The 13,480-nt window shown below is 53.7% G+C and overlaps 3 protein-coding genes across 3 annotated transcripts; 2 read left to right on the top strand and 1 right to left on the bottom strand.

The window, feature by feature from the left end:
* The first annotated feature begins 1,212 nt into the window (after nt 1-1,212).
* On the top strand, nt 1,213-3,408 carry HD553DRAFT_309805 (ricin B lectin domain-containing protein). Its single transcript, XM_046179757.1, has 10 exons — nt 1,213-1,572; nt 1,643-1,686; nt 1,767-1,892; nt 1,975-2,210; nt 2,302-2,454; nt 2,528-2,562; nt 2,663-2,673; nt 2,738-2,759; nt 2,866-2,942; nt 3,030-3,408. The coding sequence occupies exons 1-10, from the start codon at nt 1,308-1,310 to the stop codon at nt 3,060-3,062; spliced, it is 1,002 nt and encodes a 333-aa protein (XP_046037550.1). The 5' UTR covers nt 1,213-1,307; the 3' UTR covers nt 3,063-3,408.
* Nucleotides 3,409-4,271: 863 nt separating this feature from the next.
* HD553DRAFT_341368 (uncharacterized protein) lies at nt 4,272-8,846 on the top strand (the record flags this gene model as incomplete). Its single annotated transcript, XM_046182628.1, has 11 exons — nt 4,272-4,396; nt 4,535-6,025; nt 6,098-6,171; nt 6,234-6,513; nt 6,576-6,648; nt 6,708-7,537; nt 7,594-7,780; nt 7,844-7,948; nt 8,007-8,270; nt 8,378-8,647; nt 8,715-8,846. 11 exons carry the CDS (start codon nt 4,272-4,274, stop codon nt 8,844-8,846), a joined length of 3,831 nt encoding a protein of 1,276 aa, XP_046037551.1.
* Nucleotides 8,847-11,208: 2,362 nt separating this feature from the next.
* Nucleotides 11,209-13,156, bottom strand: HD553DRAFT_219903 (kinase-like domain-containing protein). The gene is made up of 6 exons (XM_046177228.1): nt 13,054-13,156; nt 12,691-12,982; nt 12,225-12,468; nt 11,865-12,156; nt 11,572-11,790; nt 11,209-11,499 (listed from the first exon to the last, which is right to left on the bottom strand). The coding sequence occupies exons 2-6, from the start codon at nt 12,857-12,859 to the stop codon at nt 11,284-11,286; spliced, it is 1,140 nt and encodes a 379-aa protein (XP_046037552.1). The 5' UTR covers nt 12,860-12,982; nt 13,054-13,156; the 3' UTR covers nt 11,209-11,283.
* Nucleotides 13,157-13,480: the final 324 nt, after the last annotated feature.

The raw sequence follows: 13,480 nt of genomic DNA on the forward strand, positions 1-13,480 counted from the left end.
CCTCTGTCCATGTGGACGTAGATTGGAGTAGTGGAAAGATCGTGACGAGGATGCACCAAAAGTTAGAGTACACAACGAGTTCGACTGTACGAGCGTTCTCCCGAATTGCCACGCCTCACTGTCAGGGGCTCCTCAGAAGCTCGTGTCGAAGTCCATTGAAGGCTTGAAGGTGGGCCACCAAGAATGCCGACGAAGACTACGCACCGGGCCTCGCTTCTGAACAAACTCCCAATTCACCTGAACACCTGTCCAGCCTGATATCTGACGCATGGTCGAGCAGAGCACGACTTCGAACGAAACCTCCCGATATAGCTCGGTGTGACGAATCGAAGCACGTAATCCGACGATTCGAAAGCTGTGCATCTGTAGAAGCGTTCTCAGGGCTCAAGGTGTCCACAGAGTCGTCTCCACACCGGTCGTGCTGACGGACCAGTCCGATGAAGAGCCACACATTGGATATCGCTTTTTGAGGCTGTGCAGCTCGAGTCAATGGACTTCAAGCTGGCGAGAACGTAAACCTCCTTTCGGCTATGTCGAAGACGTCTTCCTTTGAAGACCCCGAAGGTACATGGAGTCCTGCTGACATATCGTTCGTCAGGTGAAGGATGTACCACGATGCGCCTCCGGGTCCGGCCGGATCCGAATTGAAGAGAGAAGCGCGAACGCACCCTTTTGGGCAAGGTGGGAGCCTTCTTCGAACAGGCTGTGTAGTCAACCTGTGGCCTATGGATCACAGTGATCACAGGTCACAGGGTACATACGTACACAGCGCATATGGTCTTTCGGGCACACGTTCACCTGTACCGCATACACGGTACCTGGTCTACCTCGAGAGGGTCGACGGGTCGCATGTCAGGAATCTCGAATATGCTTCCGATGACGTCCTGGCTCGTTTCAGCGATGAGATCCGTTGGGCCTGAACCGAGCCGACAAGCCTCGACGCAGCTCTCGGATCAGATCCGACACAGGGACAGCAGGCAGCTCGTTTGTTTGCCAAGGCTGTGTGTGGTTGTCACCACCTTGGAACGTTCTATAACCAGACTCGCACATGGTCACGAGGGTCCGACTTCAGAGGAATATCCGAGCGATATACGTCAGGTGACGGAGAGCAGTGGCTTTTTCGGTTCGGAAGCATAAATCGAAGTGGATCAACGACCAAAAGAGGCATATCCGGTTACGCTTCGCGGTTCCTCGAACGAACATATAAGGGCAGGCGAATCTCAACAATTGGTTCTTGTTGAATTGTCCGTTCGCAGCTTTGCTACAATCAACTTCACCCAAATAAATCTAAACGACTGCCAACCACCATGCTGTCTCGACTCTCCCTCATCGCCATCCTCACTACTCTCACCTCGGCTTCTCCGCTCATCAAGCGAGCTCCCGCTTTCAAACTTCACCCAGCCGGTGATAAGACTCTCTGCCTGGGAGTTCCTACCGGTACCACTCCTGGAGACGGAACGCCGCTATACAACATCCCTTGTGCTTCGGCTGCCACCGGCTTCGAGATCGCCAAGGGTGACAACCAGGTCGTGAGGTTGACCGGAACTAACTTCTGCTTGGACGCTGGCAGTAGTAAGTCCATGAGATCCGGCGTCGGCATGCCATATATCCAGTCTTCTCACTCGGGCATACTTGATTGCAGACCCGATGGATGGAGGACCTGCCAAGCTCTGGACCTGTTACCCCGTAAGCCTATCATGTCATATACACTTCCGAAAACTCATCACGCTGCTTCTTAATATCCATATTCTCCTTGCTATTTGCAGGGACTTGCCAATCAACGGTGGTACTACACCGATGACAACCATATCGCCATCACCGGAGGAACGGTCTGCTTGGACGGTGCAGGTGGAGGCTGTGGGCTCGGAGGATGCGCTCCGGGAACCAAGACCGTGCGTCTTTTCTCAGTGTCGTTCATCTCATCTCGCCTCAGAAAGCTCATGATCACCTCTGATGTCGCTTTACGGTACGCAGTGCGGTAACGCTCGTGGACAGACTTGGACCGCCGAAGCTGTGGGATCGACCCCTCCACCCCCTCCAACCACCACTCCGCCTCCGACTACCACCCCTCCTCCTACCACTACTCCTCCGCCTACTACTACTCCTCCTTCCAACCAGCCGGACATCAAATTGATCCACCCTAATGGAGACAACTCCCAGTGTCTTACGCTGGGTGCCAGATCGCCTTCCGATGGGACCTTGGTCCTCTTGCAAGTCACCCACCTGACCTAGTTGTCCCGTTCGAATCCTTCGACATACTAATTATTCTCTCCATCTTCCATCGGTCGTGTCGATTCTCAGCGGCGCTTGTGACACTCAGAGCACCAGGTTCAGCGCCAACCAGTTCTGGGACATCAACAAGGGAGACGGTCAGATCAAGTTGCGCGGATCCAACTATTGCTTGGATGCGGGGAGCAACCCTGGAAACGGGATCGAGTTGAAGGTCTGGACTTGGTGAGCGACAGATTGGGGCAGAGTAAGCTAGAGCTGTGCGTCGCTGATGCGTGGGGTTTGGGGATGGTGCTAGTTACCCGGGAGTTCCTCAGCAGCAGTGGTACTACAGTCAGTCTTTCGATCTATCTCCAGCCCTGGCTTTCCTATCGTTTCGTATTTGCCTCTGTCTCCATACTCATTCGTTTCGGTTCATATTCACGCCCCATAGCCGACGACAACGTAAGTCCTCGTCTTGTGCAACGAGTTCATCGATCGCAAGCTCATACGATACCCACTTTTGCAGCACATCGCCATCACAGGAGGCAGTAAGTACTCAATCGTAACCCCACCCTTTCCCGACTACATCTTGCGCTTCTCCTCCTGCTTTTCGCTCGGGCGAAGCATGTCTAACCCTTCTTATCGATTCCGTAGCCCAATGCATGGACCTCAAGAGGGAAGACGGACGGACCGCCCAGACTTGGACTTGTTCCGGAGGCAACCCTCAGCAGGTAAGCTTTTGTCTTTTTGGTGGAGAGCGACGGGATTCTGAACTGATCATAATAACTCTTCTGTGTCTGCTTTTGGGTTGGGTGTAGGTGTTCACCACCGGACCCCCTCTTTTCCTCTAAACTCCGCCGGGACCTCGCTCAAGAGACGGAGGATTGGCTTGGGTGTTGGGACGGCCGAACAGACTGAGGATGGAAACGTGAATGAGAACCAGATCGGAATTGGGATCGGAATGGACAATCACACAAAGAGATCCGAAAGAGAATATATGGACAATCAGAGAAAACGATACGCGAGAGAATATGGACAACCAGATAGTCAAACAGAGAAAACGGACAATTCGTCATCATAACAAGTAGTGGTAGTCGCTATGTCTTCAGTTCCTGTTCCTAGCTGTAGTATTCATAATTTGATCCAATAATCCCTTCGGGCAAGGACTGTTGCGGCGATGAGAAATCAATTCCCTTGGCCAATCGCTGTTAGGAAGTGTGTCCTCGAGTGGTTCGGGCGTCGAAGTAGCCGAAGACAATGAGAGGCAACATTTGCGACAGATTAGTCCGGCTATAGGCTCGTCAGTTGGCGTTGCGGTGTCAAGGTGCCTGTCTACGCTGCAGATGCTTCGCACGCGTGTAAGAACTAGATCCACGGCTTCGTTCTTCTGTTTGCGGGGGGACGTGTTATCCATGGCGCAGATGTGTTGTCTCAAGCGCAGACGTGTTGTCTCAAGCGCAGACGTGTTGTCTACACCACGGGCGTGTTGTGTGCTCTGTTCCCACGGTTGACTTCGCCCGAGGTACACCCTGTACCCTGCCTACATATTCTTCCCGGCGGTAACCCGACCACCGCAAAAGCGCACGCGCGTCCGAGGCAGAAAGGGAGACTGATCTGCATCCGGCGTTTCATCTCGTCTCGTCTCCTTGCGCGGGATGATGTCACTTGCCCTTGTTTGTTGTTCTTTTTCCTTTCCCCTTTCGGGTCGAACTGCCGGATCAAAGGATCCAAAGGATGATGATCGGCGTGGAAAACTTGTCTCAAAGGGGAATGGAAGGATATTTGATGAAAAAGGTGGATGGATTACTGAATCGGGTAATGTTGAGAGAAATGGGCCCCTTTGTGCTTTTGATAGGGGGACGTACTTTGACAAAAGATGGAAAGTCGTCGAACGTCTGCGACGTCGAGCAAGGGGGTTCATCTCAATACTCGTCTCCCTGCTACCTGGCATAGATGGACCGTCATCCCATCGACATCTCTTGTTCATACATCGTCGACCTCTCTTATTCGAACAAAAGAGGACCCATTAGGAGCCCGGGAGAACCACTAAGCGGTGAATCATGGTGATCGACCCACGGGACCAGCACCAGCACCAGCAGCAACAAGATCATCCTCAAGACCAGACCGGCCCACCGAGATCTTACTTTGTTCCCTCAAACTTGCCCAGCCGACCCACCGACGAAGAGTGAGCTTTTCATGGGTCTTTTGTTCTTCCCAATCCTCTCTCCGCGTATCATCTGACTTTGACGCAAACTCAAAAAATCAATACTGTCACTCATACTTGCGTACTCGTACTCTTTTGTTCTGTTCGACCGGAGAGTAGAATCGCGGCGCTGGAAAAGTACTTTGGGTCGCATATCACCACGTCCTCTCAATCGCGCCCCATTTCGACAGCAAGAGCGCCTGAGCATTACCTGTCAAGTGGTATTGATATTCACCCCAACATCGAGCAAGCTGGACTACAAGGAGGCGTAGGCGGTCGTCATCAACAGCAACAGCAACCTCAGTACCAGCCGCAGCCCCAAATTCAATCCCAATCTCAATCTCAATCGGGAGCGCCGCCGTCGAATCTACCTGGACAGCCTGACCAGAATCGAAAATCGTTCTTCGGCCTAGACTGGGGGATACATAAACCGTTCGGGTTTCCGCCCGTCTTCGCCAACGCTTTCGGACACGGTCCCATTAAAGACCAGACTCAGGATCAAAGTCAAAACCACCAACTTGACAAACACCAACACCAAGGACAAGTCTTGCCAAACCAACCGGATCAGGATCAGGATTATTTCTTGCCCGAACCGTATATTCTACCTGAAACACAACCGGTACCGTCTGCGAACCCTCAGCAGGTGCAAGGTCAAGATCAAGGAATCCCAGCTCCAGCTGCAGCCCCAAACCCCGGATTCGGCTTGCTTCATCCGGATAGCGCGAGGCTTCCTCCGTACCCTTACGGACAATCTCATTCCCACAACCAAGGGCCTCCCTCGCCCCTCTCCCCCACCTCGAGATCCGGACGAGACGACACGACCTCGCTAGCACCCTCGCAGAGTCTATCCCAGCTCGCCGTCCGAAGAGCAAAGAGGAGTAAGGAAAAGGTGGAGAGACGGGGTAGTACGGGCAGCGCTTTACCCCGAAGGAGGTCTTCGGTCGCTGGAACAGGAGGAAAAGAGGAAAAGAAGGCGAGGAGGTTGACAGGGTACTATCAAAAGCCCGACACGTATGATCACGACCACGATCACGACCAAGAGAACGACAAGGATCTAGATTTAGGCAGGATGAACATCGATGATTGGGCTAGGAGTCAGGGTGGACAGAGTCATAGTCAAGGTCGAGCCCGGAGCCATCGAACCTTTGACGAACAGAGTCCGGGGGGAGAAGAAGGGTATTCCCCGCCTCATCGACGCAGGACGGGGGGTACGAACGTCGATGTAGGTGGAGATGAGAGCGAAGTGGCAAGGTCGGAGAGGAGTACGAACTTTGGCTACGGAGGCAATGGTGGAGGACGGGAAGGAGAGGCGGATAGGGCGACGCTCAGGTCGAGAGCTGGGACCGGATGGAGCCAGGTTTACCCTGAAAGTCAATTGCCGGGTCGACGACCCGCCCCATCCCAATCTCAACATCACGCCCATGACGACCGGCGCTCTTACGCACCCACAGCCAGAGAGTCGGTAATGGGGGGAGGAGGTTGGAGATCCCCAGAGATCTCGGAGGGTGTACCGGAGAGCGAGGTGGCGAGTATGATGGATCGAATGACGATCGGGGCTCGGAGCGGGATGACCGGACAGACGGGGTTGACGGGGATGGTCGGGTTGCCTTAGTGAGTTACATAAAATCGAAACCGGGATGATTGACGAGAGGTGACTAATTATCAACGGGCTTTGTGCTTTAGCCGAAACATGGAACGGATGAGGGAGGCGTTGGATGACGAGCGACGAGAGCAACGTCGGTTGGAGGCTAGTCGAGGTCAGTTTGTCGTGGCACCCATCATTATTGCAGATGCTCATACCAAATGCGTCGCACCGTAGCACGCGAATCTGACAGCAGGGAACACTCTTTGCACCGCTCGAAATCTCAACTCAAGTCCCTTCAAAACACCGTCCGCGACCTCCAAGCGCGGATTATTGCCGAACAGGTCACTCGATCCGAGACCGAGCGCGAGGCCGTGGCGCGCGCCGAAGAGGTCAGGACGTACCGGGACGAGTTGGCTGGAGCGGTCAGGGCGTTGAGACGGGCCAAGGAGGAGAGTCGCAAGTTAGATGAGGAGAGGAGGAAAGGGTTGAGGTTGTTCGAGGAGACTAGGGAGAGGTGAGCGTCAGGTGACCTACCGTTGCTTCGGTTGGACTGATGGCTGATGCCGACGTCTTTAGGTTGGTCAAGCTTAGAGAAGCCTACAAGGTGCAAGAGGCGAGGGAAGCGGGCAGAGATGAAGGCCGACTCGAGGTCAGTCTAGAACTTCTTGAGCAACCCGGTTATACTTACTTACGGTTGTGTTTCTACAGGCCTTCCAAGAGATCGAGAGGTGGATGGTGAACCCGCCTATTCCGATCGAACCGATGGGCTACCTTCCTTCCGGTGTCTTGCACCCCAACGAACGTCAGAACCCACAAACTGATGAGCAGCAAGGAGCACAGGTACGACAGGACAAACAGCGTCAGCCTCAGCAACAACAGTCTCCCGAGCAGGGTCAACAACCGAGACCGCAGTATCAGAGCTTTGGAGATTCGGCTGATCGGCTGAATCAACAAGCGCAGCGAGTGGCGTCGCAAGCGCAGGGCAATCGTCGACCCAGCACCAGTCCGTACCCCGGCAGCAACCGGGAACCCTCGCCCAGGGATCCACCTGCTATGCCCCCACACAGTATGGCTGGAGCCAACGCCGCGTCCAGCTACTTGGACCGAGTCGAGCACGACCCTCGTATGCAAAACATGCTCCACGGCGCGCCTCAGAGGACCTTTACCATGCCCTCGCAAGCGCCAACGGGACACACTCGTTCGCGCGCACCTGACACACTCGCACCCCCCGACTCTGCCAGTTTGTTGACCAAGCCTCTTCCGTCGCCTCATGGTCGATCGTCGCATCAAGGTCATCATCAACAACCTAGTCGAGCGGGTCACTCCAGACAAGGTAGTCAGATTCCCCGAGACATCCTCTCTCCGCCAAGGCAGGATCACAATGCGCCCTTTGATAGGAGCCTGTCGCAAGCCGATCGCTACCCTCCCTTCCCCACTCATCGAACCGAGTCGATTCTCGACCACGCTGTGCCACTCTGGCCTAATCCCGACATGAGAGGAGCGCAATCGGTTGATCCTAGAGGAATGCCTCTACCGGAGTAAGTCGGGAGCGCTCAGCAAGATAATATCCTTGTTTACCTGCTCGCATTGACAGCTCACGCGAAACCTCCGAGTACCACCATCACGGCCAGGCTCCTTCTCGTGGGCCGGTACCCCCTTCGCACGCCACTCACAGGTCGAACAAGACGGCGCGATCCCGGTTGGCAGCGGGTCTTCGCGGGGATGACGACCCATTATCGATGATTGAAGAGACCGACGAGCAGGTAATGGATAGACAGTCGGTAAGTCTGATTGCCATTGTGACACCTTGTGACATCTGGCTCAATAGTTTCAAATTGTCACAGCCCAATCCACATCGGGTTCCGCTGCCGCCCTCCACGGCTGGCGGTACTCATTACCACCCGGCCCGATCAATGCAGTCTTTCATGAGCAGCAAGTTCAAGCCCAAGGTACGTCTTTTCTGTTCCGCTTTCTGCCGTTCGACGCTGACGTCAGGTGATATTTCAGCAGCCCGTCATGCCGAATCCGTTGGGCATGTCCGCCACCGCCACAACTAACGATAATAATCTGAGGGGTATGTACGATTCAGACCGAGCGGCTCGACACACTGCTACGCTCCCCGATGCCACCAATCAATACCATCCAGAAGGTTCTCACCCCATGTCCCTTTCCCCAGAGCAAAACAATATGGAACCGATCAATCAACATTACCGCGAGCCTAGCGGCGGCGGGTCGCGTGGCGGAATGCTCGGCGTTTCACGCGCTCCGACAGTGGGTGCTCCGGAAAGAGCCCCTTGGTACCATTGATGTAACTTCTCGTCATGCCATTCCCTTTGATCCATATCCCTTTCTGTTCGAAACTCCTTGCTCCTTTGCAGATCCATGTGATGCCACCTTCGCGTGATAGCCCTGGGCGCGACGCACCCCAGTCGACCTTTGACAAAGGATCGGTCCTTCCTGCCAACATACCTTTACCAGAGACTCGGCCTGGAACGATGTATGGTACCGAAGTCAATCATCCTCAGCGTCACCACCAAAGGCACTCTATCAACGCGATCGACTTTGCTCAAAGGCATCCTTTACCCGAGTCCCGCCCGACCACGATCATGGAGAGGCAGTCCAACGGACCTCTGGCTGCTACAGTCGAGGTGAGTTACGCTTTGATCACGACCACTTGAAATCTCTAGATGCTGATGATTACGATCTTCTTACAAGGACGTTGCCGATGTGGACGCTCCACCGGTGCGGCGAGGGGTCCCGTTGGCCTCTATCCTGAAACGAGACCCCATGCTCCTGCCTTTGCCCCATTCGAAGGCTCCGACCCGGAGGAAAACATCTAGTAGGTGACCGGTTTGCGATTACTGCTACTTCAAGCTCTTAGCTCTTTTATCACTGCGCAGCATTTGTCACGATTGAATCGATCCCGCGCGAGGAAAGATAGATCGTATGGAATAGGTCAATCATCACTCGCAGGTCACGATCAACGATTTATCGATTGTGAAGTCATATGTATACTAGGTGATTCAGGATCAGATCGGTATATATTAGAGGTTTTATCAGGCCCTTCACTGTGCGATAGTCAACTTGTCGAGGCTGCGAGGACAACATGCACATCAGTCGTCCCGTCTCTAGTGCATTCGCCCATGTGCCCGTTTCGACTTACAACCATTCCGAGTGGAATCGCTCGATCACGACATTGAAGACGGTAGCCGAGCCCCGTTCTTGAGTAAACGTGATCAAAGAGGAAAGAAGCTCAGGTTCGGCCGTTTCTTCAGCCTTGAAAGAGCGGATGTCGACCCGGAACCTGAGTTGCTTCTCGTAATTGAGCCCACTGGCAGGATCTATTCCGGAAGGCGAAGCGGTGAGTATCATTGTTCCCTCGTGCGAAGTACCACCGCAGCGCTCACCTCTGAAAGAGTCCACTCTACATTTCAAGGACGCGCCTGTATCATGCTCATCGGCATCGACAATGACTCGGAAGCCGTGTAGCATCCGAAGACATTCGTCGGCGACAGTACCAGGGTCACGATGGGAAACGAAAGTCTTGCGCTGTATGCAAAGGTGCTCAGAACACTTAGACAGAACGAGTCAAGGCTCTTCGACTTACCAATCCCTTCCAATTGAAGCGCAGGGCGCGGAAAAAGCTAGTCTTGTTCTCTTGCTCGAGAGGAGAAGTAAGTGGAGGCGCGATGTACTCGATACCCTTGTGATGTTGACGCGGGGTATTCTCGTTTCCTTGATCGTTGGTAGGCAAAGCTGCTTAGAAGATGTTATGATTAGTCAGGTATATACCGAGTAGACTTCAGCTCGACATTCAGACGTACCATTCTTTTTGCTACCGAAGTCGAGCGCTCTGTCGAAAGCACTCTTGCTACGTTTCCTTGGCGTCTCATCGTGACTGTCGACCGATTCGTTACCGCTCGCATAGCTTTTCCGCCTGATAAAACTCCTTTTCTTCTTGACGACTGGTGCTTCTTCCGCATCTTTCTTCGCGTTCTGACTCTCCTCTGCCAATGTCTCCATCTCTTCCACCGCATCCACAAAGACCGTGTCAGCCGTCGATGCGCTAGCTCGACGAACTTCGTTTGCACACTCGACGCGTTCCGGCAAAGGCTTGTCCTTGTATGTTCCGGCGCGGGTATCATCGGAATCGTTGTGACTGTCGTCTGTCGATTCGAAGACAGAGTCCTGGTATCGTTCAGTAGACCGATCGCGAAGAACTTCTTGCTGCTGGGTCTGGAAGTCGACCCTGGGCACGCCGGGAGATGTAGGAATATGAGGTAGCGGGGTACCGAATTGACGAAAGGCTGCGACGTGAAAAGCAGCAGCCCGGAGGAAAGCGTCCAAATCTGCGTTTCCGTCCGGATTGGCTTGCAGAAAGATGTTCAAGTATTGGCTGTCCGGAAGTCCAGGGCTGAGCATTGGACCGTGATCCGTCTCTATCTGAATGTTATCGGGGCGTTGTTCGGCGAAGAACGCTTCCTGTTTGATTTCGGGAAGTACAGGTAGATCCGAGCGTCGTCCGGTAGATTTTGCAGTGCGTCGGGAGACAGGCGTTGGCGATTCGGGTGCATCAAAGTCTCGAGGCTGGACTGCAGCTTCCAGGTTTTCTTTACCGAGAGCGAATTCAGCCAACAAGGGAGGAGCAGAACGGGGCGAGTTGGGGTCTTCTAGCTCTTCGATTTTGACAATTTCGCCAAGGTAAATGTTCGGGAGCACTGGGGCGAGTTTGTTTTCCTTGATAGGCGAACCGTGTAACGACAAGGGCCGAGGTCCCATGACAGGTCTTTTCTGGGGCGATGTCTTGGCGAACGTATCCGGTAGCTCTCCAGCAAGGCGAGGATCGTCGGTAGCATGGTTACGCTTGAAGAAAGGACGTTTAGGCGATGGAGCAGGACGATGTTCTTCTCGCAGTGAGTTCAACCTCTGGATCCCATTTCCTGATCGTGTACGCGTTCGAGAGTGACGTTGAGCAGGGTTGGCGGGGTTTGTACTATTCTGTTGTCCACTGAAGACGTCACCGGTTGGGTTCTTGCGAGGGGCCCTTCCTGTGTGTTTATCGCGGGAGTGAGCACGGATGATGACGGACCGGCCCTGCAGCCGACAATGCTTACGAACTCGTACCGCCGGCACATCACCGACGGGCTCGTTGTAATCTTCCAAACGTTTCTTCCTGTGCCTGTCGAGCAGGAAGTAAAATACCTTCTCATAACATTGCCTGCAAAGCCAAACATAGCGATAAGCAAAATGGCCGATAAAGACGATAACGGATCCCGGGACCGGCTCACGCGTTTCCAAGCAGAGCCGTCACGATCCTTTCCCTTTCCGTCCCCCTCCACAGGGAACAAAGACTCTCCAGGATCTCTGGGTCGATGAGACTGAGCGATTTGAGCGATCGGGAGAGGACCTCGAGTCTGGGTGGATCGACGATCGGGACTGGGTGATCGTCCTGGGACGGATCGTGTCGAAAGAAGAAGGGATGAGACATGATCTCTCGCATCTGAAGGCATATAGGGCATCTTGTGAGCATATGATGTATTCCGCTTGCTGTAAGTGTTAGATATGCACTTACGGTGATACGCTTGTAAGGGTCCACCACCAACATCCTCTCGATCAAGTCGCGCGCGTCCCTAGGAATGTCCCTGGGGATCTTTTCGTATACTCCGTTTCCGACCTTTTCAAGCAAGCCTTTCATGTCCTTGTCATCAAACGGCAGGGTTCCTGCCAACATGGCGTAAAGGATGACACCGCACGACCAGATATCCGAGGCGGCTCCGTGGTAAGATAGTCCCTGAAGCCCGAGGAATAGTGCACTTTGCACTTCAGCTTTGCCTCCTGAACGCGCGATCAGGCAATGTGACTCACCCTGACGATCTCCGGGCTCGCATAGTGAGGGCTACCGCAGGAAGTCTCGAGCAACTGGTTGCTCCCTTGCCAAGCGGCCATCCCGAAATCGGCGATCTTGATGTTCTTATGGGCGGTCAACATGATGTTCTCGGGCTTGAGGTCTCGGTGACAGATGCTAAAGTGGTGGCAATAGTCGAGACCCCGGATAATTTGCTGAAAGTATTTGGACGCCTCGTTGGCATCAAAACGGCGGGAAGACACTAGGAATTCGAAGAGTTCTCCGCCTTGGACATATTCGAGGACGAGGTAGCTATCGGGCGAGCGCGTAGGATTCAGCTTCAGTATTACGCCTCATCTGACGGTTTGGAAACAACTCACATCAAGCCGTCCTTCTCGTGCACATCCAACAAGCTGATCACGTTCGGATGATCAATGAGCTTCATGATGACGATCTCCCTCTCCAACGTCAACTGCTGTCTCTCTTCCCGCTCGCGCAACTTGCGGCGTTGTTTGGCGTCTTGCTGATCGTAGCGCTGAGCGGAAGCGACCATTATGTGACGCGGGACGATCTTGACGGCGGCGTATTCACCGGTTCGCATGGATTTGGCGATCTTGACTTGGCCTGGTGGAGCGCAGTGGTGTAGTATTATGGTATATTGATGAGGGAGTAGACAGGTTGAGATCGTGGGAGAATGATGGTGATGAGGGATTGTGGCAAGACCGTTGTTATCATGGAAGGTTGATGAAAGGCGAAAGGGAGGGTGAACGAAGAGCGTACCAGCAGCGACATTGAATCAGCATCAGCCTAGATCAAACGAGATGACGTCTGTGGGATTACTCTTACCGCTCGCCCCTTTACCGACCGTTCTTCCCAATCTCCATTCCCCGATCGACTTGACGCCTCCTCCTCTGTCTTCTTGTGGTCCCCCGTTCTCGACCTCCTTTTCGTATCTAGATGGGCCGTAGCTATGTTTGACCCGCGGCGGAGAGGGCGTATCCAAGACGGAAGGCATAGTGGCGAGAACGAGAATAGGGGGTGATCGAGGGGGAAAAGATTATGGCAACGTGTTATGGCCGTAAAAAGAGGTGTTGAGCAAGGGAGAGGTCAACCGGCTAGATGCAACGGGTTGATAGCGCTGGCGAGTGGCAAGAACGCTGAATCAGTTATAAACGAGACGTTTGAAGGAGGAAGAAGTTTCAGTCATACCGTTCGAGTGGAAAAGTCGACTATGCTCTTGTGATGCAAAGGCGTGGTGCGGAATGATGCGTCTAGCGTCGACGCTGAATGGTGCGAGGAATCGCTGTTGATCGTTGTTTCCAGGCGTAGAAAAAGCCGGATGGGGACGAGCCTAAGTTTGGACTCGGGTAGGGTTGTGAGGTATCAATTGATAAAGGGAAAGAAAGGAGGAATGCGAGGAATCTCCTGACCATTCGACTCTTGTTTGTTTGTCTGTTTTGCGAGCGAAAGGGAATTGATGATTGATGGGAATTGATGGAATGGACCACTGAGCCGGGAGTTCCAGCTGATCACCGGATGTTAATTTCGTAGCGCGCCACACGTCCCGGAGGCAAACCTATCGATCGGAAAAAGGCACACCTTGACCTTTGAGCCCCGCTTTCGTATTATGAGATAC

The sequence above is a fragment of the Filobasidium floriforme genome (genome assembly GCF_021052385.1).
Source record: "Filobasidium floriforme strain CBS 6241 chromosome Unknown HD553scaffold_8, whole genome shotgun sequence".
Taxonomy (NCBI): Eukaryota; Fungi; Basidiomycota; class Tremellomycetes; order Filobasidiales; family Filobasidiaceae; genus Filobasidium; species Filobasidium floriforme.

Coding starts and splice junctions, on each gene's coding strand:
- HD553DRAFT_309805 (XM_046179757.1), top strand. CDS start 1,308: ATGCTGTCTCGACTCTCCCTCATCGCCATCCTCACTACTCTCACCTCG. Junction 1,687..1,766: donor AGCTCTGGACCTGTTACCCC/GTAAGCCTATCA, acceptor TGCTATTTGCAG/GGACTTGCCAATCAACGGTG. Junction 2,943..3,029: donor CCGGAGGCAACCCTCAGCAG/GTAAGCTTTTGT, acceptor GGTTGGGTGTAG/GTGTTCACCACCGGACCCCC.
- HD553DRAFT_219903 (XM_046177228.1), bottom strand. CDS start 12,859: ATGCCTTCCGTCTTGGATACGCCCTCTCCGCCGCGGGTCAAACATAGC. Junction 12,469..12,690: donor GGTCGGTAAAGGGGCGAGCG/GTAAGAGTAATC, acceptor GCGCTCCACCAG/GCCAAGTCAAGATCGCCAAA. Junction 11,500..11,571: donor ACCCTTACAAGCGTATCACC/GTAAGTGCATAT, acceptor ATATGCCTTCAG/ATGCGAGAGATCATGTCTCA.